Below are 20,954 nucleotides of genomic sequence, written 5' to 3'. Positions count from 1 at the left end.
CGTGGATGGGTAAAAGGCTCTCGATGTTTTATTTTTAAGCCAAAGCTACTCGATTTCCGGTCCCTACTGAGTCCTGTTTAGCTGCTGAAGGCAGCCAGTGGTTGCCTGCTCCCACACTCACCCATCCCATCAGCTGGACCTCTGCTTCAGGCAGCCAGTTGCGGGAGGGAAAATAACTTCTCCGAATCAATCAGCGACTCCTTGCAGCACACAGCGCAGTGGCAGAGCACAATCCTATTATAGTCTTGAGTTAATGTGGTTATCTCACAACTGATGAAATAATAACCAGACTTCTGCAGGTCTAACTGCTCCCGGGAACCTTGTGTACAACACGTAGCAGTATTTCCAAGTCTGATTTAGAGGAAATTAGTCATCCTTCTTTATTCTATGGAAGGGGGCATTTTTAATTTTAACACAATCTGGAATCATCTGAATCCACGACACAGAAATAACCCGAAGACACTTAGACATAATCTTTTCTCTAAAATTTTTAGCTTCAGTGATTTTAGGGAAGTCTTTCAACAAATCTACTGCTTCACTAATAAAAGCAGTTATCCTTCATGTCTTGGGGCTACTTAGCTTGCTAGAATTCCACTGCCTTAAGAAAAGGGTAGATATATGAAAACTTGTGATGCTTTAGACAGCAACGTTTCACCAGCACAAGAGTTTTTGTTATTGTGAAGGAGAATGAAAAAAATGAGAAATGAGCAGCATGAGTATCATGTGTCTGTATCTCTCCTAATGGAGACTATGCAGGATAGCTGTAATACACAGGGATGGTTTGGTCTAAACATAAGCCACTGAGCAAATATTATGAACTCATAATGAGCAGCTCACTAGCTGAGCTTGTTGAACAGGATCAAGAAACATCAGCAGGAATCAAATATCTGACCTTCAAAGTCAAATTCAGCTTCATTGTCTCTCTTTCCTGTGTTGTTGTACAGTACAACAACACAGGCTACACTGTATCCAGTGTACTGTAATGCACACTGGATACAGCTGAAGCTGATGAATGAAGAAAGGAGCAAGAGGAGGATGGATTACTATTCATTATGTGTGGAGGAGGGGCGGGGCAGCTATAGAAAGGATGAAGGGTGGATAAGGTATTTGGTCCTTTGAACTAATGTCTGAGAGAGAGCGAGAGAGAGAGCGAGAGAGAGAGAGAGAGAGAGAGAGAGAGAGAGAGAGAGCGAGAGAGAGAGAGAGAGAGCGAGAGAGAGAGCGAGAGAGAGCGAGAGAGAGAGAGAGAGAGCGAGCACTGTACTTTTTAACCAGGCTGTTTAACACAATTTTGGAGCGAAGGAGGACACTAAGAGGAGAGGTGATAATCAGTGAAGCAAAAGTGTGTCTTCATAGCAAGAATGAGCACTACAGATGTGATGTTTGCTTTGAGGAGGGGACCTGGAGAGTTGGAGGTATACACAGGAGAAAAGAGGAATGAAAGTCGGTAGAAGCAAGAATAACTACGTGTGTAAATGAGAGGGAGACAACTGTAACAGTGAGGCTGCAAAGAGTAGAGGTAGTGAAGGTGGAAGTAGTTTAAATATCTGGGATCAACCACCCAAAGCAATGGATGGTGCACAAGACAGGTGGAGAAGAGAGTGCAGGTAGGGTGGTGTTGAGTGTCAGGGGTGATTTGTGATGGAAGGATAGGAGGAAGAGTGAAAGGGAAGGTTAAAATGGTATGGACAAATGCAGAGGAGTGGTAGTGGATATACTGGATACATGATGCTGTAAAATGATGTGTAAAATTACTTGTTTCAGCAAGACAATTACAAACCACGTACTGGAGATACACTGTGGCTCTAAAGGGTGTCTTGTGTAAAACTGGCCTGCCTGACCTGCCATGAACTGAAGACATTTGATGCATCATGATTTGGAAAATCCAACAGAGGCCATGAACTGCTGAGCACCTCAAATTTAAGCAAAACTGGGAAATCTTTTTGCTTATTAAACATCGAGACTTTTCCTCCTTGGCTTTGAGTATATCATGTGGTTACATATTGCAACACTTTCTCCTGTCCCATCGTTACAAGAAAATCATCATCATCATCACATTAAACACAAGCATATATTTTACAGATGACTATAAACGTCTCACATTCAGCATTTGATGTGTTGAGGTCCTTACAGGGTCTTAAACTTATTTATATTTAATTATCAGATCAATGTACTTAACAAAAAATAAGGAACTATTAGAGAAGTGTGTGGAAAATCCACCCTTACTGCTATAATGTGCTACAGTGGGGGATTAAGAGGGTAAGTTGTAGTCAGGTGCTAATCATCAGTAAGTGTGAGCATCTCACTTAAGTGGAAAACGTTCGAGACAGATGCCAAACGTCCAAAGCGTGGACGTCACAGTAAATTCACCCCAAGGTCAGACTGTGCAATGCTCAGAGAAACTGCAAAAACCCCCAAACTTACATCTCAGACTCTACAGTCCTCAGTTAGCATGTTAAAGGTTAAAGTTCATGACCGTACAATTAGAAAAAGGCTAGACATGTATGGCTTGTTTGGAAAAGTTTCTTCTCTCTAAAAATAAGGCACGTGGCTCAGGTTTGCAAAGTTGCATCTGGACAAACCACAAGACTTCTGGAATGGTGCTTTGACAGGTGAGAACAAAGTGGAGATGCACAGTGAAAAGCAAACACATCGATCGGCACAAACCCCTCTTACAAACTGTGAAGCACGGTGGTGGAGGGACGATGATTTGGGCTTGTTCTACAGCCACAGGACTTGGACACCTTGCAGTCACTGAGACGACCATGAACTCCTCTGTATACCAAAGTATTCTGGAGTCGAATATGTGAGGATCTGTTTGACAGCTAAACCTTGGCTCAAATTGGGTCATTTATCATAAGGACACAGTAAATCTACAACAGAATATATATAAAAGAAAATAGTCAAGGTGTGCAAATACATTCCTCATTTTTTCATATATTGCTTCTGCATTTTGGTTTATTTTTTGTCAGATAAATAATGTAATAAAGTCATGTGTTGTTGTTCTTCTACGGTTGTACTTAAACAATTTTAAGACCCAGTAATAAACAGATTTTTATAAATTATGTCCTGATACGTAAAACCTTAGAATTGAAATAGAGTGTACTTTATTTTTTGCCATGACTGTATTAGTTTATGGTTTAGAAATCACTGCCTTGGGGTTAACTCTTTGAGAAACATTGTTGCACTAGTCCTGTTGGATAACCTTTTATACTTGGGCCACATCTTATGACTTCTTTTTCAGTCCTGTTTATCCTCAGTGTGCCTGAAGGAGAAAAAAAGTTGTGCTTTGCAAAGACATTTTAAACTGAAAGAAGCCTGCCTTTTTGCACAATCTGAAGGGACAGAGTCGTCACAATATTTCTAAACCGTCTGTAAGTAACAGGTGGCTTTTTCATCATCGAAAAATTCCCCCACAAAAATTTAAGAAAAAGAAAGCTGTTTTTGTACATGTCAGGGGAAGTTCCCTACAGGAAGTGGTGCAGCCTCAGACCACATCTTGGTTAACAGATATGTAAAACCTATGCCATTAGGCCACAGATGGATTTATATCCACAGGAAAAAAACCACATGTAGCACTGAGGTGTCTGTTTACATTTTGCATCGGAGACAAGATAGAGCAAGTTTAATGGGCTAAAATGACAGTTTAGTGGGCCACACAATGAATCTAAATGGAAATAAAGGTGGAGCCTGGGTCCTCAAATCGATATAAACACGGCTTTTTCTTGGTGGACTAAACTTAATCAAACATAGGTAAACGTGTTAATATGTACTGTACTGTGCTGCCTGCTGTTACATAATTCGTCCACCAGAAGACGCTGTGGTCTCGTTGATCTTGATGGGCTTGGATAAGTTTTATATCCAAATTTAAATGTCGAAACAATGTTATTAGGGTGCCTTGGGAAGGACGTGTGCGCGCAAAATTAATGAAATCCAGTATTTTATTTAAACAAGGAGCCTACATGTGGCTTTTAATCCCCGAACATCATCATTAGCAATATCAAAAAATACAGTAAAATGAGGCTAATGTGAACAATATGCTGATAGAAAACAGGCACATAAGTATGGCACAGGAAGTCTCTTTTACTTAAACAAAATAAATAATTTAAAATGTTAAATACCGTTTATGTCTTGTGGTTAAATACACAGTGGGCCTTTAATGCCAGGCAGGATATTGTTCTAAATAACTAATTTCACACCTGACAGCAAGATAAAAATAGCCATCTATGCAGTGAAGCTTTGGATGTGGGATTTGTCACGCGTGAACAGCCCTTAAAGAGCCCACAGATGGGTCAAAAGATTTTAGAAGATTAATACTTGTGGAAAAAATTTATCGGATATAAAAATAATAAACGCTACAGTAAAAATAATAAAAATTCCGTGAGGGAGCTTTTCAGGAACCTAGAGAAGAGCAAGGAGACCCAAAAACTACAATACCCAGTTTGCAATGCACATCCTGGTTGAAAGGTTGAGGACGTCATACTCATGCTGCCTGGAACCACAACACGAAGCTAAATAGCTAGCAAAACAGCTGTTTTAAATAGTGGTATATTTATTATTTTTGTGTATTGGTACTGTAGCGCGTTTTGGCAGAAATGTCCGGAAAGGCTAAAGATATCCTACAGATGGATCTGTACGGTTTACTTGGAGTTGAAAGCACTGCTACAACGAAAGAGGTGTGTAAACTAGCACTTAAAGCTAGCTTTAGTCATTGTGTTAAAAATAGCCGTGTTAAGATAACCATGCTTGTAAGTAACGCATTGTAAGCTGCAACCTGTTATTTTTATTTGCCAGACTATTTATTATCAAGTAATAAATAATGCAAATTTGTTGTCTTAGGACATTTTTGTCACGAAGCAAGAGGCTATGATAACTTTCTGCTATGAAGATTAGTATTTCTTTTAATCGTATGTGTGTGTAAATGGTGAAGAGGTTTTTTGTTTGTTTGTTTTTACAGTGTGAGATAAACGTAAGATAAAACTATAAAAGATGCAGGTCCAGCGTGTCATATAACAGACAAACCGGCTAATGGTTCATTTACACCGTTGTGATACTCTGAAAGGCCGCTGAGTGGGGGTGTTGCATCAGGCAAACCTTTAGTACTATGCCTTGACATAAAATCCCTTTACAGTGAAACTATGACCATAATTTCGGTGTGATTATTCAGTTATTGGTTTTTGACTGTATATATATATATATATATATATATATATATATATATATATATATATATATATATATATATATATATATATATATATATATATATATATATATACACAATCCAGCACATAACAGCAGGGTGCAAGATGCTAGCAGGCAAGGCATACATGGAACGCCATAACCAAGTGGCCGGCATAGTGTACAGGAACATCTGTGCCGAGTATAACCTGGAAGTCCCGAGGTCAAAATGGGAGATGCCCCCAAGGGTGGTGGAGAATGACCGAGCTAAGATCCTGTGGGACTTCCAGATACAGACGGACAAAATGGTGGTGGCTAACCAACCGGACATAGTGGTGGTAGACAAACAGAAGAAGACGGCCGTAGTGATCGATGTAGCGGTTCCGAATGACAGCAATATCAGGAAGAAGGAACACGAGAAGCTGGAGAAATACCAAGGGCTCAGAGAAGAGCTCGAGAGGATGTGGAGGGTGAAGGTAACGGTGGTCCCCGTGGTAATCGGAGCACTAGGTGCGGTGACTCCCAAGCTAGGCGAGTGGCTTCAGCAGATCCCGGGAACAACATCGGAGATCTCTGTCCAGAAGAGCGCAGTCCTGGGAACAGCTAAGATACTGCGCAGGACCCTCAAGCTCCCAGGCCTCTGGTAGAGGACCCGAGCTTGAAGGATAAACCGCCCGCAGGGGCGTGCTGGGTGTTTTATATATATATATATATATATATATATATATATATATATATATATATATGTATGTTGTAATTTCAGTTAAATCAACATACTTAGCTCCTGAAAGCTGGTGTGGTTCTGAAAACATCTGATTACATGTGCGTTACTGCCGTGGGTAAACTAGTTTTTTGCTTTTCTGCATATTGGAAACAGAATTTTGCAAAATTCTCTTTGTTTTTGCAATCAACCCTGGAAGCATTTCCCCAACATCGCTTCAAATTTTCATCTCTGAGTGGTTCACCATGATTCCCTGAATCAAGCATTTTCCCTGCAACCACCTCTCTTCACCGTTTCCACAATCCCGAATCCACAGGCCTGAAGGGAAATTAAAATTGCTGCCAAAATGAGGGAGGCAGTTAATTTCTTAATTGGAATTCAAAGTTCTGTCCTCCCCAGAGGATTATCCTTAAGGAAGTTGGTGGTTGTGGCTTGGGTAGAATTTAGGCTCCAAAGGGAGGGGGGCTGATTCTGTGAGGTCTGTTGATGGTCGAGAGAGATAGTGGGTTTGTTTGTGTGCATGTGTGTGTAGTGCGTTTAGTCAGAAGGGAGGGTCTCAAAAATCAATCAAGTGTGTGAAGAGAGATGTCATCAGATGAGCTACTTATCCCAGCTATTAGGCACACTGTTTATCAAAGAAAGAGGAAGAAGCTCATCCCAGAGCCTGTTTATGTGGTTTTAGCCATAGCTTGTAAAACACTGCCTTGACGTAGGTGATTTGCATACTTCATGTTCCCTTGTTTCTCTTTAGCGTCTCTGCTGCTGACCTTTCGTTGCGCTTAGCTGGCTGATAAATGCCATGTAAACTGGCACTTCAGAGTTTATGATTTAATGACTTCATGGGGTTTACGTTATGCTTATAGTGCTAGGGAAGGCTTTTTCTAAAGACCAGTCACCAGTTAAACACTTGTACCTACCACAGATTGCTCGTCCACAGCCAAGACCACACAGAATTTCTTGTGGTTTGTTCAGCTACTTAAATTTTAATGTACCTATTACCTAATGTGTTTCAGTAACTACACGCTTGAATGGTTTACTTCCACTCAGAGCATCCAAGGACAGGTGATTTCATTGCATTGTAATAGTTCATTGTAAACTCAATGCCCCCACTGATGAGTTTCTTTTTTCTCTTCAAGTCTTTGTCAGAATAGGTGCATTAAGATTATAATTGCATTCTGCAGTGCACTGGGGAGCATCATCAGCGTGCAATCAGGACAGCAATTTTTATGCAGTTTATTTCTAGTGCACTAAGTATGTATTCCACAGTTATACAGCCATATACACTCTTAAAGCAGACAAAGCAGTTATAACTGAAGAAATAGATTAAACCATAATGATGTTTTTGCCAGATCAGTTACCGTTAGGTTGGTGTTATTGATTTAGTTGTTATTAAGTGAATTAATCAAAATGAGTGCTCTTCCTCAAACAATTTGATTACTGCATATTAATTTATTTATGCCAGCGTGATCTGTGAGGTTTGCATTAAGAAGCACATGCATCCACAGTGTGCTTACAGTTTCTCCCTGATACATCTTCAGTGAGGTTCTTGGGGTCATGAGGTGTTTTGGATCTTTTAGCATCAGACCTCCTCACCCAGATGCCACAAATGGGGTTGGCTCTCTGTCTTCCGTCTCCTGTAGCGCCCAGTTGCTTGCACTTTGAAGAGTGAACATCCTGCAAAACCTCCACAGCTAACCTCTTTGGGCTCACAGAGCATCTTCCAGCCTCTGTCCTGGCACTTCTCCAACAGCTCCTAGTACTTTGCGTGCTTCTTCTCGTTTACTCTTCCCACATGCTCTTCCCAGGGCCCTCTAAGTTCTTGAATGATTGAGTGTTTAGTCGGTGGCCTGAGTAATTGCGTGACAGTGTCTTGCAGAAAATACAGCTGTTTATCCAGGTCCATGCTCAGCTGCTAGTGGAGGGCTACATTCACTTTTCTTTTTACCTTTCTTTCTCTGGAGTATTTTGTTATTATTTTCTTCTAGCTGATAATATCTCATAAAGAATCACACATTGTTATTAATGAGGATGGATCCATGGCTGATCAGGCAGCTAATCATCTACACAGTAAGGGTTTCTACACCGGGACCAGTAGTTTGTCAGCCATAATTGGCACCAAAAACTGGTTTAATGAGGACAAGATGTGAGCATGCAGCTAAACTGAAGCAAATGGGTATCCGGTCGGCACTGAGAATGTTTTTTTTTTTTTTTTCTTTGCCAGGCACTAACTATTAGGCTACCGTTGGCCTCCTACTCCAGGATTGTAGTCTTTCCCTGATCTTGTGGTTCATTCTTTGACAAACAGAAGTGTGGGAAATAGTTGAGATTTCTTCCATTTAGTCTGTCTCATGCATGAAACAAGTAAATTGGCATATGAAAATGTGGAATATTTTGAATTACAACAGACAGAAGATACAGTAGGATTAAATACAGTTTTCATCATCTGTAAGCACAAGGGACAGCAGCTGGTTTTAGTCCAGGAGTTCTTCTGTTTTTCATTTTTTCCAACAACTGATGGATTCAGAGCCAGTCCTATAAGGTCACGGTGAACTGCACAAAGATAATTGCTAGAGTAATTGGCCGGATTAGGGCTATAGGAAGATGCCCTGCAATTGAAGACTTATGCGCACAACTTCTTAAAGATTGCACTGCTTTGGCTCCTAGTGTGGAGAACCAGCGGGCTCAGGGTCTTCCAGCATCAATTAAAGATTGCGTGTTATGGCACTGATGGGAGTAATCATGCATTATTTAACAAAACAGCTCCAGAGGCACAGTAGAGACAAGATATCGTGAAGGATCCTAGAGAGAGTGAAAAGGAAACGATTGGAGGAGGAACTGGAGAGAAGGGGAGTTATGATGACATGCAAGATGGCTGTTCTCCACCAGAGCAACTTTGGTGATGACAGGTTGTACTTGTCAAGCAGCTCGGCTGGCCAAACGTACTTCCCGACAACGGCAAACATCTGCTGTTAGTGAAGACGTGGCAGAGACATGTTTATCTTGTCAGATAGGTGCAGGTGATGAATGTGAGAAGCTGACTGAATGTGAATTAAGGACACAGTATAAACTCACGGGTGATGTATTTATTTTTATAAAGGCTGCTTTTATATCAAATCACACGTACTTATCTTCATGATGAACTCTGGTTACCCTGTTTTAGAATTTTCTGTTTCCCTGTTTTTGGCATCCATTTCTGTATTTCTGAGTAAAGAAAGACTGCAGTCACAATTATTTATTAAAGGGTTTGAAATGTTTTGTTTTATGCATAAACGTGATGATACATTTAAAGGAAAGGTAAATTAATCATACTAATACCAGAACTTGAAGTAAATGCAGTAAATCCATTAATGGATTATCTGACAAGTGTTTGCCTGTATTGCTTTTTATTTTCTCTTTTCCTCAGTGCATCATATGAATGATGATCCAATTCGAGTGCAGTTAAACATTCACCTGTTGTGATAAAGAAATTAAGGGTTTTCTCAATAAGGAAGTAATCTATTCCTCAACCTCAGTTCCAAAACAGTGGGACACTGTGTGAAATGTAAATAATAACGGAATGCAATGATTTGCAAATCACATAAACAAATAAACGTCTCAAAAAAGCTGGGACGTGTTCATGTTTACTGCTGTGTAGCATCCTCTCTTCTTTTAACAACAGTCTGTAAACATCTGGGAAGTGAGGAGAGCAGCTGCTGGACTTTTGGAAAAGGAACGATGTCCTGTCTGATATAAGATTGTAGCTGCCTGATTATTCTAGGTCTTCTTTGTTGTGTTTTTTGCTTCATGATTCGCTGAATGTTTTCAATCAGTGAAAGGCAGGCCTGGTCAGCACCCAGACTCTGCCATTATGTAGTCATGCTGTTGGAATTGATGCAGTATGCGGTTTAGCATCATCTTGCTGAAATATGTAACGTCTGTCCCGATGTCCTCTGGATGGGAGCATATGTTGCTTTGAATCTCAGCATTAATGGTGCCTTTCCAGGTGTTTAGACTGCCAATTCATTAGGCAGGATCTGATGGTATGGGGATACCATCAGATCTGCAGGCTTTTAAACTGAATGCTGATAACACGCCTGACCTTCTCCTTCTTAGTGTGGAAGTCATGGGAGCAATGTTTTCCACACATAATTTTATATTCCAACTTGTTAAACCACAGAACAGTTTTCCACTTTGCCTCTGACCATTTTAAATGACCTTTGGCCCAGAGAAGAAAGAAGTGTTTCTGGATCATGTTCAAATATGGCTTCTTCTTTGCAGGATTTTTAATCTGCATTTTTGGATGCAACAGCAAATTGTGTTCATAGACAGTGATTTCTGGAAGTGTTCCTGAGCCCATGGTGTAAGATCCATGACGGAATCATGTCTGTTTTTAATGCACTGGTGCCCGAGGGCCCGAAGATCACAGGCATCCAATAATGATTTTCCACAGCGATTTCTCCAGACTCTCGAAATATTTTGATGATATTAGGTACTGTAGATGACGAGACATTCAAAGTTGTAGTAATTTTATAATAACAAGTATTACTGTGAAACTGTTCCACAAAATATAGATAATTTTTTGCACATTGGTGAAGCCCTGCCCATCTTTACTCTTGAGAAACTTGCTTTTTCCGGCTTTTTGTTGCTCCGTCCCCATTTTTTTTTGAGATGTGTTGCTGTCATCAAATACAAAATGAACTAATATTATTCAGAGAATATTTAAAATGTTTCAGTTTAAACATCTGACTTTGTTTTCTACGTTCTTCTGTGAATAAAATATGGGGTTATGAGATTTGCAAATCATTGCATTCCATTTTTTATTTACATTGTAGAATCCTAACTTTTTTAAAGCTGGGATTGTAAGGTAGTTTTCTTCTTTATTAATAAAAAAGGGAATTGACAATAGTTGAATATTTAACTGCACTTGAATTGGATCATGTTCTTTTCATTTTATTTAGTTAATTTTTAGCAATTAACAACTTTATAAAACCCATTAGAAAAATAATATTTTTGCCTCACTGCTTCAGGGAAGTCCTGAAAGCTGTAATCCGATTAATCTAAATATAAGAAATGCCAAAAGTTCAAAAACATTAGCTCATTAAAAAATTGCAGCCGGTGCTCAGTGCTCTGTCCTTTATGCACTACAAAATTTAAGATTGAACTCCTGTTACAACAGAAAGAAATCATTATGTATTAATGATAATGCAAAGTGGTAAGGCACATGGTCCAGATGTTAGCTAACTGAACTTAAATTATGGGGGATTTTACAAGAAAATGATCACACTCTCATTTCATCTTCCTAAATCTGTTTTTAAAAAGATATCATTTCATTTATATTAAATGAAAAAGAGCTCTTAACTATATATGGAGCTACAACAGTGGCATAAGCTAAAGGAAGGCATAGCTCTTCCATATCTTGGCTGCTAACATTTCAAATGTTCAAAAATGATTTATATTGTGTTTTCTATTCCAAATACAGACTGATGCTATTTTGAAAGCACATTGCACAGCTCTGATTACCTCAAGTTCCTATTTTACAGTTTACTAACAACTCCAGACATGATTGATACTTCCAAAAAAGTGTGTATTACATATGTTTCTATTCTAGTTTAGGCATTGGTTCTCTGTGGTATAACAAAAGCTCACACACCTTTACATTTCAGTATTGCAAGGTACGATATAGCGAACATCAAGGCACAATAATTTTTGTCAAAATGACATTAATGCAGTGCAGGCTTGTTTTTGTCTCCACTTAAACTGCATTACCATCAGAAGATTATGTAACACTGATTTAAAAAAGAAAGAAAGATGTAGACTTGTTTTCAATCATGGTCTGCACATCTTGAGCAAGTTGGTTGGCGCTTTGTGGAAATCCACAGTAAGCAACTCCTCACGGTGGTAGAGGGAAAAAGGACAGAGTAGGACCCATTTTTAGGCTGTGTTTTGATCCCAGAGAGGAGCTGCAGTTCACTCCTTTGCAATTCAGTTAAATTTTATTTATATAGTGCATAATCACAAGAATGGTGCTTGAGGCAACTGTTGTTGAAGAGGAGTATAATTTTGAGGTGAAACTCGAGTCTTCACTTTTTTGTATCTTACTTTAAAATGAGTTGGACAAAGGTATAATAGGGAGTGCATTGAACAGAATGTGAGAAATAGACAGGCGAGGATAATACAGGGGAAGCAGGCTAAGGCCAACAGTAAGCATATGTGTTTGGTTCTAGTCCACAGCCCTGCGTGTCAGTCGCAATCTGTAGGAACGCTGTGTGTGCCAAGCAGCAAGACTAAATATCCTCTAATGATGTCTAGTCTCTCAAAAAGCCCTCTCACTGAACCAAGTTCTCATTTACTGTTGGAACAATAATGACCCCCCCCCCCAAAACCCTAATCCAGTTTAGATAGAAGAAAGGACTTTTGACATTTAGGAGCTGTGTGAGCTGCAGTTATCTCCAGAGGCTTCACTGGAGGCTTGCTTGGTTCATATAATCAGTCAGAGGTTAAGCTCTTGCACCCTGGATGGAGGGCATCCAGTCTAATGTGTGACTGTGCTTAACTGTCATTGGAGCTGCAGTTAAAAAAGCCCGGACGCTGATTAATTACACCATTGTGCTCCCCCCCAATTCAATCCATCCACGTAAAGTCAGCTCAGTATGTTTTGGCGTGCGTTCTAGAGATAAAACTGTGCAAAACAAATTACAGGGAAACACTGCATATGCCAGAAGACAATGCATCCAATGCAAACGCTTCCCAGACATGAACAAAGGGGCTCCCAGTTTTTGTGGCCCAAAGCGTACTGGCAGGAGATTGATTTGCGCTAACAGGGAGAATTTGAAAACATCCAGAATGTTGGCATGACTGATTATGTCTGGTGAGAAAGTGCATGTCAGTGTTTGTGTTTGGTCTGTTCTTTAATGTGTATGTATGGGGGGGAGGGTTGGATGTGCCAAAACTTTAGCATGCAATGCATGTACTGTATATGAGCATGTGCGTTTGAGGTTGTGCAGAATTCTCAAGCGCTGGACTCCACAGCCCCCTCTGGTCTCTGCGGTAATTTTCCTGTTTCCCTTCATTCTCAAAAGAAGCAGACGTCTAATAAAAACCACCTCTCCATTAAGTGATTCCTAGAAGGACCAATGAATGGTTAATGTTCCAAGCAGTGACCCAGAGTTAAAAAATCAGCTGCCAAAGGATGCTGCTTTCAGACTATGTCAGACTTGATTTCATTTTTTATGACATATTCTATCTAATATTGTTTAAATAAAGATAGAATAATACTAGGTTGCAACTTCGTATTTATCTTGCAATCTGACAACTGGAATAGCCTGAGAATAGTTTTGAATTCTTGTACAGTGCCGTATGTACCACAGTGGTTAGAAGCCATTAACGGCATGTCAAAAGGACACGAAGCACAGGATCGGCTTAAAGTTTCAGTTTGATCCAAACAAAACAATTCCATTAAAGACCACATTTCACCTCAGATGTTTTTATGTCAGGCTGTTACTGTCTTTGGCATTATTTCAATGAGGCCATAACTTCTTAGACTTCTGGGCCAAACTCAACGTTATAAAATTATTGATACACAGTAAGAATTATATCTTTACACGGTGCCCAAAATTTGTGCTTAACCTCCCAAGACCCCGAGCCCTCATATGGGGGACATTACATTTTGTTTTGTTCTTTTTGTAATAGGTTTCTTCCTGCTAAAAGGGAGTTTTTCCTCCCCAGTGTTGCCAGTGCTTGCTCATTTGTTGTTTGTTAGGGTTTTTCCTCTATTTTTTAGGGTCTTTACCTTAAAGTCTAAAGCACCTTGAGGAGACTCTTGTTGTGATTTGAGGATATATAAATAGAACTGAAGGTTAAGGGAATTGTTCATTTTTCTGCGTTCTAACAAGCATTTTCCACTCTTTGTAATGTTTGGGGTTTTTTCCTCCTCCTTTTTCAGATCAAGAAAGCGTATCGACAGAAAGCGTTAACATGCCATCCAGACAAGAACCCAGACAACCCAAAAGCAGGTGAGTGAGACAGTTTTTGTTTTGCATTTACTGTTTTCTCACATGATCTCCAAACCTTATCTGACAGAGATGCATATAAAGATGCAGATGATTGGATGCATAGAAGTTCTGGTGTAGATCCACATCTCTTGGCTTACTAGCTGCGCACTTGGTAATAGTGCAGGTAATTGTCAGATTCAGAGCAGGTGAGTGTAGTGGTGAGAATACATCTCCTTTTGAGGGCTATGTGGGAGGAAGTACAACCTTAGAAAATTTCCCTCCCTGAGTGTCCCAGGTTCATGTGTCTTCTGTCTCCATTCTGAGGCATTGACCGTTGCCACTGAGGAGTTAGTTATGACCACTCACTGAGTTGCCATTAAGGTCCAGGGCCAAAAATGAATGCTCCAGAGTCACATTCTCACAGCGTTAAACTCTGCCAGATGTCCTGGCCACAGCACTCTGTCGCAAGGCAACCAGCGCATGTTTCTCCCGCCAGCTTTTTAGCTAGAAAAACATGGCCAGCATCACCATCCTCACCACCCTCATCCACACTCTGTCCTCCCTGGGTTCATGTGTCCTTCTGCAGCTTGGTGCCAACCAGCATGTCAACAATTAGACCAGAAAATCTCAGCATAGCTTTTTGTCAATAGGGGAAAAATGCACCTTGGACAAGAAGCTGGTCACGAGGTATGTTTTCAAGTTAGGTTTATGTGGTTTCTGGATGGTTCAGACAATTTCTGATTATGTCAGGAAAAAAAGGAAATTGGTAGGGTTGAGAGGGATAACACAAAAGCAGGGGGTCGGTTTCCCAGAAATGGAAAAGTAGTGGTTTGGAGGCCCTCAACACTCGAACCCGCGCATGAAGAGAATTGGACTCTATCGCACGAGAGCGGAGCAAGTCTTGGGACTTGCTGCCCCTCAGGGGAGGGTTGTTTGCATGTAAGAGGTGACATAGGGGTCACAATTCTTCACTGATTGACGATACCCCTCCCCACTATCCCCTCTCCCCTCTAAATACCCCATATTGTGACACTCGGAGGTGCCTGGTGGGCATGGCAGGTTTCCCCCAGTTGGATTTCATTCCAGCCCATTATATGCATGTAGGTAACCTGACCGCCTCTGCTGGCAGCGCGATCTCGAGAGCCTTCTGTTAGTGTGCAATGCCAGTCCCCACAGGGAGTAACAGTATCAGTCTGTTAGGCCTCCCATAAGTGAATGATTAAGCCTGGCTAGTATCGTGCAGTAATGTGCTGCTTGGAGGACAAGCTGGGGGGACTGTGGTCTCCCAGTGTACATTTGTCTGTGCGTGTGTGTTAAATGACAACTGGTGTAGTGGTATTTGCAGCAGGCTGGGCCAGGGGAATGCACGGCCGTGTCACTGGAGGAAACAAGTTTCGTGAGACCTGCGGCAAATTTTGAGACACAAATGTCGCAGTTTGTATCGGCTCCATGTCCCATCATCTTGAGGCATTCGTAGACATAACTCTGCTTTTGGATTAGGTGTCCTGTCCTTCTCAGTCTCCCCGTTTCAGTATAATTTTATGATCTGTCTTTTTTGTTTCAAACTGGCACAATTATCAACCCAATTTTTGTAAACCTTTAGCCACGTTTTTCTTTTTTATAGGTAATATCCCACAAGATAAAAGTTGAAGGCAGTAATGCAAGAAAATGCTCTTATTCTGTCTTTTTTTTTTTCTTTTAGTTGAGCTCTTCCACCAGTTATCCCAGGCTCTTGAGGTGCTAACTGATGCCGCCGCCAAGGTAAGACCGCTGGTGTCTTGTAACCTCTAATATGGATCCTAGCCCTCAAGTAAACCGAGACACAGCAAGCCCAGCAAGGAGTGATCTTGAAGTCTAACGCTTTTTTTTTCAGGCTGCTTATGACAAGATTTGTGCTGCCAAGAAACAAGCAGAAGAAAGAAACAAGAAACTAGATAGCAAGAGAAAGAAAATTAAACTTGGTGAGTCATTTTTCTGCCGCATCCCAGAGATTATTTAGTGATATTATCTTGTGTTTCTTTCTAATTATCAAGTTTTAATGCTGAAGTACTGTTTCCTCTTTAAAGAATAATAATAATAAGTCAGTCAATCAATACTATGAGTATATGATGGAGATGTGGATTAGTTTGTGTGCGTTGTTTTGACAGACTTGGAGGCCAGAGAGCGACAAGCTGAAGCTCAAAGCCAGGAGGAAGTGCAGATCACTAGAACACTCGAGGAAGAGGTATCGCATTTTATAGAAATCACATTAGCAAAGATACTGCGCTGCAATTTGCCTTAAGAGGCTGCAGAAAATTTTAAATTTCACTATACTGCAGGTATAAGTGCTGTATTGGAAAATGCATCTAGGAAAACTAAAGCACACCCTGGTGCTTTCATTCTGTTTTTCATCAAATAGTTTTTCCTGATTGAGTTGAACTCTTCCAAATACTTGGGTCACGAACAAAGGCTCTGTCTAAGAGCTCCTCTCTTTATTTTGTTTTTTCACAGACATAATTATCAGTAAGGTCATTAAGGTGATATTGCATGACTCGGTGCAGTTTGTGCAGAACACCCATAAATAAAAATGGTGTGCATGCTTCCACTGTGAGTAATTTCCATATGCTCAAGGTGCTTCATGCATATACATAAGGAAGGAGGCCATAACCAGCAGGTGGCACTATTCCATTTTCTGACTTCATCGAGGCATTAGTGCCTTAAGTGATGAAACAAGCTGGTTTGTATAGCCTCCTTGAGTAGAGGACATAAACACAGAATTGCAGAGCAATAAAGCTGATCATATTCCAACAGCTGTTATCTTAACATGTGCTGTCACGTAACACTTGGCCACCTGTTCATTCACATTTCTGCATTTTATGTGCACCTTCTCCAAGATTGCCCGCTTGAGGGAGGAGGGATCCAGACAGCTTGAAGAGGAGCAGAGGCTCATCAGAGAGCAGATCCAGAGAGAAAGAGAAGCACATCAACACGGAGGAGACCACACTCAGAGAAGTACATGCATTTGACCAATCCTTGCTGGTCTGAGTTAGCTAAACCAGTTTATTGTAGTCCTGACATTTTTATATCATCCCAAAGCCTTGCTGGGGTGAACCCCCTGTGTTTCCCATCCCTCGTCGTGTCAGCACAACCACAGCAGCCACCAGGCTCCCTGTGGCTCACCATGTATTATTCACACGATAGACTATAACAATAACTGAAATTATATTGGAAGAGGTCTGTTTTAGTTTCTTGGCAAGATAGCAAAGGGATGCCAATCACTGCGTACACAGAGCGGTCCATCAAACTTTTAACCTCATGGTAATATTTTTTGCAGCAAAAGGAAGGCAGCGTGTATATACTTAGGAAAACAACTGACTGCTGCCCTAAACTAGACCCCTTTTGTGGCCGGACAATTACTAATGCATTGTCAGCATGTCTTCTGCGTCTTTTCCATTTGCACGCACACAGCCCTCCCCTGGATCAGCAAGAGCTATACATTTAACACATGACATCCATTTTAAAATTGCTGTCTATCTGCACTAGTCCCTCGACTGCTCTCTTGCGTATAATATTTCAGGAAAACAATAGTTTCTTTGTTTTTTTCACTTCTCTGTCTCATCCCCCCCCCTCTGTTGCGTTTTGTCAGACTCAGGAGTGGAGAGATGTTCCAAGAGCAACGTAACCCCAAAATTGAAGGTAAGGCTCAGAATATGTGAAGAGAGGTCAGGGTTGGGGTGAAATATGTAGTAAGAGAATAATGTAGGTCCCTCAGTAACGTGGAGGAGCGACTGCTATATCTGAGTGAAATTTCAGGCAGGATCTCAGCGGGGAGTTTGATAAAAACCTTTTGCCATTTGTGTTGGAGACCACATAAGTTGCCTCACTACTGAGCACACATGCTATTCTGAAGTCCAGTCCTCTTGAGAGGGCACAGTGTCGTCAGGAGACCAGTATCTAAACTAAGAGAAGTCTTATTATATTTCCTCCTGGAAACAGCAGAGTCTGCATGTATTAACATGGGATGTTAGCTAATGTGTTTAGACAGTAAATCTGGTTTTAAAATTTGATAGCCATCTAGTGCCGCAGCGTATTCCCTGACGTTTGTGTGTTCAGCTAGAAAAAACAAACAGCGGCCAGACTGACAGCATCACAAATCATGTTGCATGGACAGGGACACGTTTACTGCAAGATTTATCTCAGAGGCTCTGCTTCTATCTCAGATTGCAGCCCTGCGTGCAATCAAAAATATTTTCTTATTAATAATTTATTGGCTTCCCACATCAGATACCTGCATCTGAACGTCTTAAAAGCATAACATGGAATATAATCTCTAGACAGTTAACCACAGCCATTTTTTCTATATTCAAACTGCCCATTGCTTTTCACTATAAAGTTTAATTTGATTTTAGAAAGTTCTCTATGACCTTAGCATAATTATCAGCTGTGTTGATGACTCGCTTTTTGAAGAATAGATCTAAATTTTGAGCAAACGCAGCAGTGTTCCTGTGTTGCAGGCTGAAATCACAGACATCACATCATAGAAATACCTTAGCATTTTATTTGACGATTACCGGGTAAGGAGGTTATCGGTGGGGAGAAGAGAATGCTCTTAGATGGACATTTTCAGCCGTGATTGCTGGTAAAAAGACTCCATTTGCACTTGGAAGTTCCCAGAAATCCTGCTGCTCTGACAGTGAGCAGAATGCTGGAGCTGAATCAACAGTTAGCGCTTGCCATTTATAATACTCTGAGCAGTTGCTGTGATATTTGCCTCATTTCCCTGTTCTTTGTACATGCATATGAGAAGTTACACAATATCTGTCTTGTTTTTTAGGAGTGCAGGAACTCGCATGAGCTTTTAGTGACAGAACTCCAAACGGGGTTCATATGTTTTTCAATTTCTTTTTAAACTAAAGACACACTAACATTGTTATGTAAGCAAAGAAGTTGACCACAGTTCACATAGTAGAGGAGGACTTCCTCTCTTTTGCCTGTGACCAAACACGTTCTTAGACATTGAACTGCTTTGGATTATTTCTTGATTAATTTATGATAGTTAAAGCAAGTGAGTCACCACATTTTCTGTGGTCCAGGTGTCCATGTTTTGAATTTCACTCATTTATCTGGTGCTTTCGGTATGAATGGAAATTGACTGCAGGTCTTGCAGGTGGTGCCATGGTGATGTTCCAAGAGCTTAATAATGTCTTTTTCTCGTAGCTCCAGCGTGTGCTGATGGTTTTTGTAATCTGTGTCTCATCAGAGGCGAGCCCGCCTGGCACGCTTGGCCTCTTTGTCAGCTGACTTTAATCAATGTGTTCTAATGATTAGACATTATCATGCACTTCTTTAGCTCATGAAAACTTTCTTGACTAATATTAGCCTTTCCTCTCTCTTTCTCTCCTCCAGTTGAAGTGGAAGTGTAAAAAAGATGATGAGACAAATGGAGGCTACTCTCATGACATTCTGTTTAAACTTCTACAAAAGGTATGCGTCCTGAAAAGAGAATAAGTAATGCCACAGTGCTGCAAAGTTATTGATTTATACTGCAAAACAGTTGCTTTTAGAACTATTTAAAAAAGATTACAACACAATAAAATAATTTAGGTTTGGCATTATACAGTAATCAAATCAAATCAAATCAAATCACTTTTTATTGTCACATCACATGTGCAGGCACACTGGCACAGCACATGCGAGTGAAATTCTTGTGTGCGAGCCCCACAAGCAACAGAGATGTGCAAACACAACAACACAAACGAGCAAAATACAAGAATGGCCAACCTGAAACTAATAAATATATGTACAATATATAATAGTGTATGCATTTCTGGATGTGTATACTAAATATTTTCCTACGTGTGTGTGTGTGTGTGTGTGTGTGTGTGTGTGTGTGTGTGTATACACATTTTTACAAATTAAATAGTAAAAAAAAAAAAAAAATAAAAAATAATAATAATAATAATAAAATATATAAAATATACAGAGTTGAATATGTGCAAAACAAGTGGCATTTATATACAGTGTGGAGTGCATAATGTTGAAGTTCCAGTAGTGAAGCTGAGGTGTCTATGACGTGTTCAGCAGTCTGATGGCCTGGTTCAGTATTGCCTTAAATAACGACTCTTTTTGTATTACAAATGAGTGTTAATTGAATGCAAAAATTCCCATGAATTTATGAGGTATTTATTTGACTAGGTTAGCCAAATGCAATCATTTTCCTCTCTAAAGGGTCTGCAAATTAAATTTCCTGGGGAAAAAATACACTGCTGAATTTTTAGGTTTGCTCACTTCCAAAGAAATGCCTCTAAATCCAGAAAAAAAATACATCACATAAGTCACAAGTTATAAATTGATCCCCAAGAAAAACTTAAGTTGGTACTTGATGGAGAAAGCCTTGTAGGAAAGCACAATGGTAAGATGTTTCTTGAAGTCAATAATTCAATTCAGTTTTATTTATATGGCACCAAATCACAATAGCAGTCACCTCAAGTCATTTTATATTAGGTAAAGACCGTACAGTAATATAAATAGTATTATAAATATCTATATGTGATGTTTTTCTTATCAATATTTTTTTCTCAAATGATTACAGAATTACTTGTAATGAAACTTATGAAGTCATTAGTAGTTAAGGTTAAAGGAATGTTTGGTTCAACAGAGCCTGGCTACATGCTGAAGACGAACCAAATCGTTCTTATTTTCTTCAATCAGTGATCAATAGTAAGATGTCCTAGCTTTGTGTGTGAAGAAGACCAAACACATGAAGAGATTGGAACAGATTTTCTATAGGATTGAGGTCTGGAGACTGGCTAGGCTACTCCATAATCATAATGGTCTTCTTCTTTAGTTACTCCTTTGTTACCTTGGTGATGTGTTTTGGGTCACTGTCGTGCTGGAAGACCCATCCTTGACTCATGTTAACTGTTCTGGCTGAGAGAAGGAGGTTCTCATCTGGGATTTTGTGGTACATGTCCATTGTCCTCTCAATGTGATGAAAACACAAAAAAAAACCAGCCCCACAGCATTTTTCTACCTCTGTGCTTGACTGTGGGGATGGCGTTCTTTGGGTCATACTCAGCATCACTTTGCCTCCAAACACGGCA

At 40.2% G+C, this 20,954-nt stretch overlaps 1 protein-coding gene across 1 annotated transcript in view; it reads left to right on the top strand.

Moving 5' to 3' along the window:
- The first annotated feature begins 4,462 nt into the window (after positions 1-4,462).
- Positions 4,463-20,954, top strand: part of dnajc17 (DnaJ (Hsp40) homolog, subfamily C, member 17) — a 35,215-nt gene continuing 18,723 nt past the window's right edge. Inside the window, exons 1-8 of the mRNA XM_080871476.1 lie at positions 4,463-4,676; positions 13,824-13,893; positions 15,575-15,633; positions 15,746-15,833; positions 16,020-16,096; positions 16,746-16,863; positions 17,498-17,547; positions 19,258-19,335. Coding sequence (XP_080727602.1) covers positions 4,596-4,676; positions 13,824-13,893; positions 15,575-15,633; positions 15,746-15,833; positions 16,020-16,096; positions 16,746-16,863; positions 17,498-17,547; positions 19,258-19,335 — 621 coding nt within the window. The 5' untranslated portion in view covers positions 4,463-4,595. The remainder of the gene's footprint in view (positions 4,677-13,823; positions 13,894-15,574; positions 15,634-15,745; positions 15,834-16,019; positions 16,097-16,745; positions 16,864-17,497; positions 17,548-19,257; positions 19,336-20,954) is intronic.

This window comes from Rhamphochromis sp. 'chilingali' (assembly GCF_963969265.1).
Source record: "Rhamphochromis sp. 'chilingali' genome assembly, chromosome: 21".
NCBI lineage: Eukaryota > Metazoa > Chordata > Actinopteri > Cichliformes > Cichlidae > Rhamphochromis > Rhamphochromis sp. 'chilingali'.
This window is presented reverse-complemented; position numbering and strand designations above follow the sequence as displayed.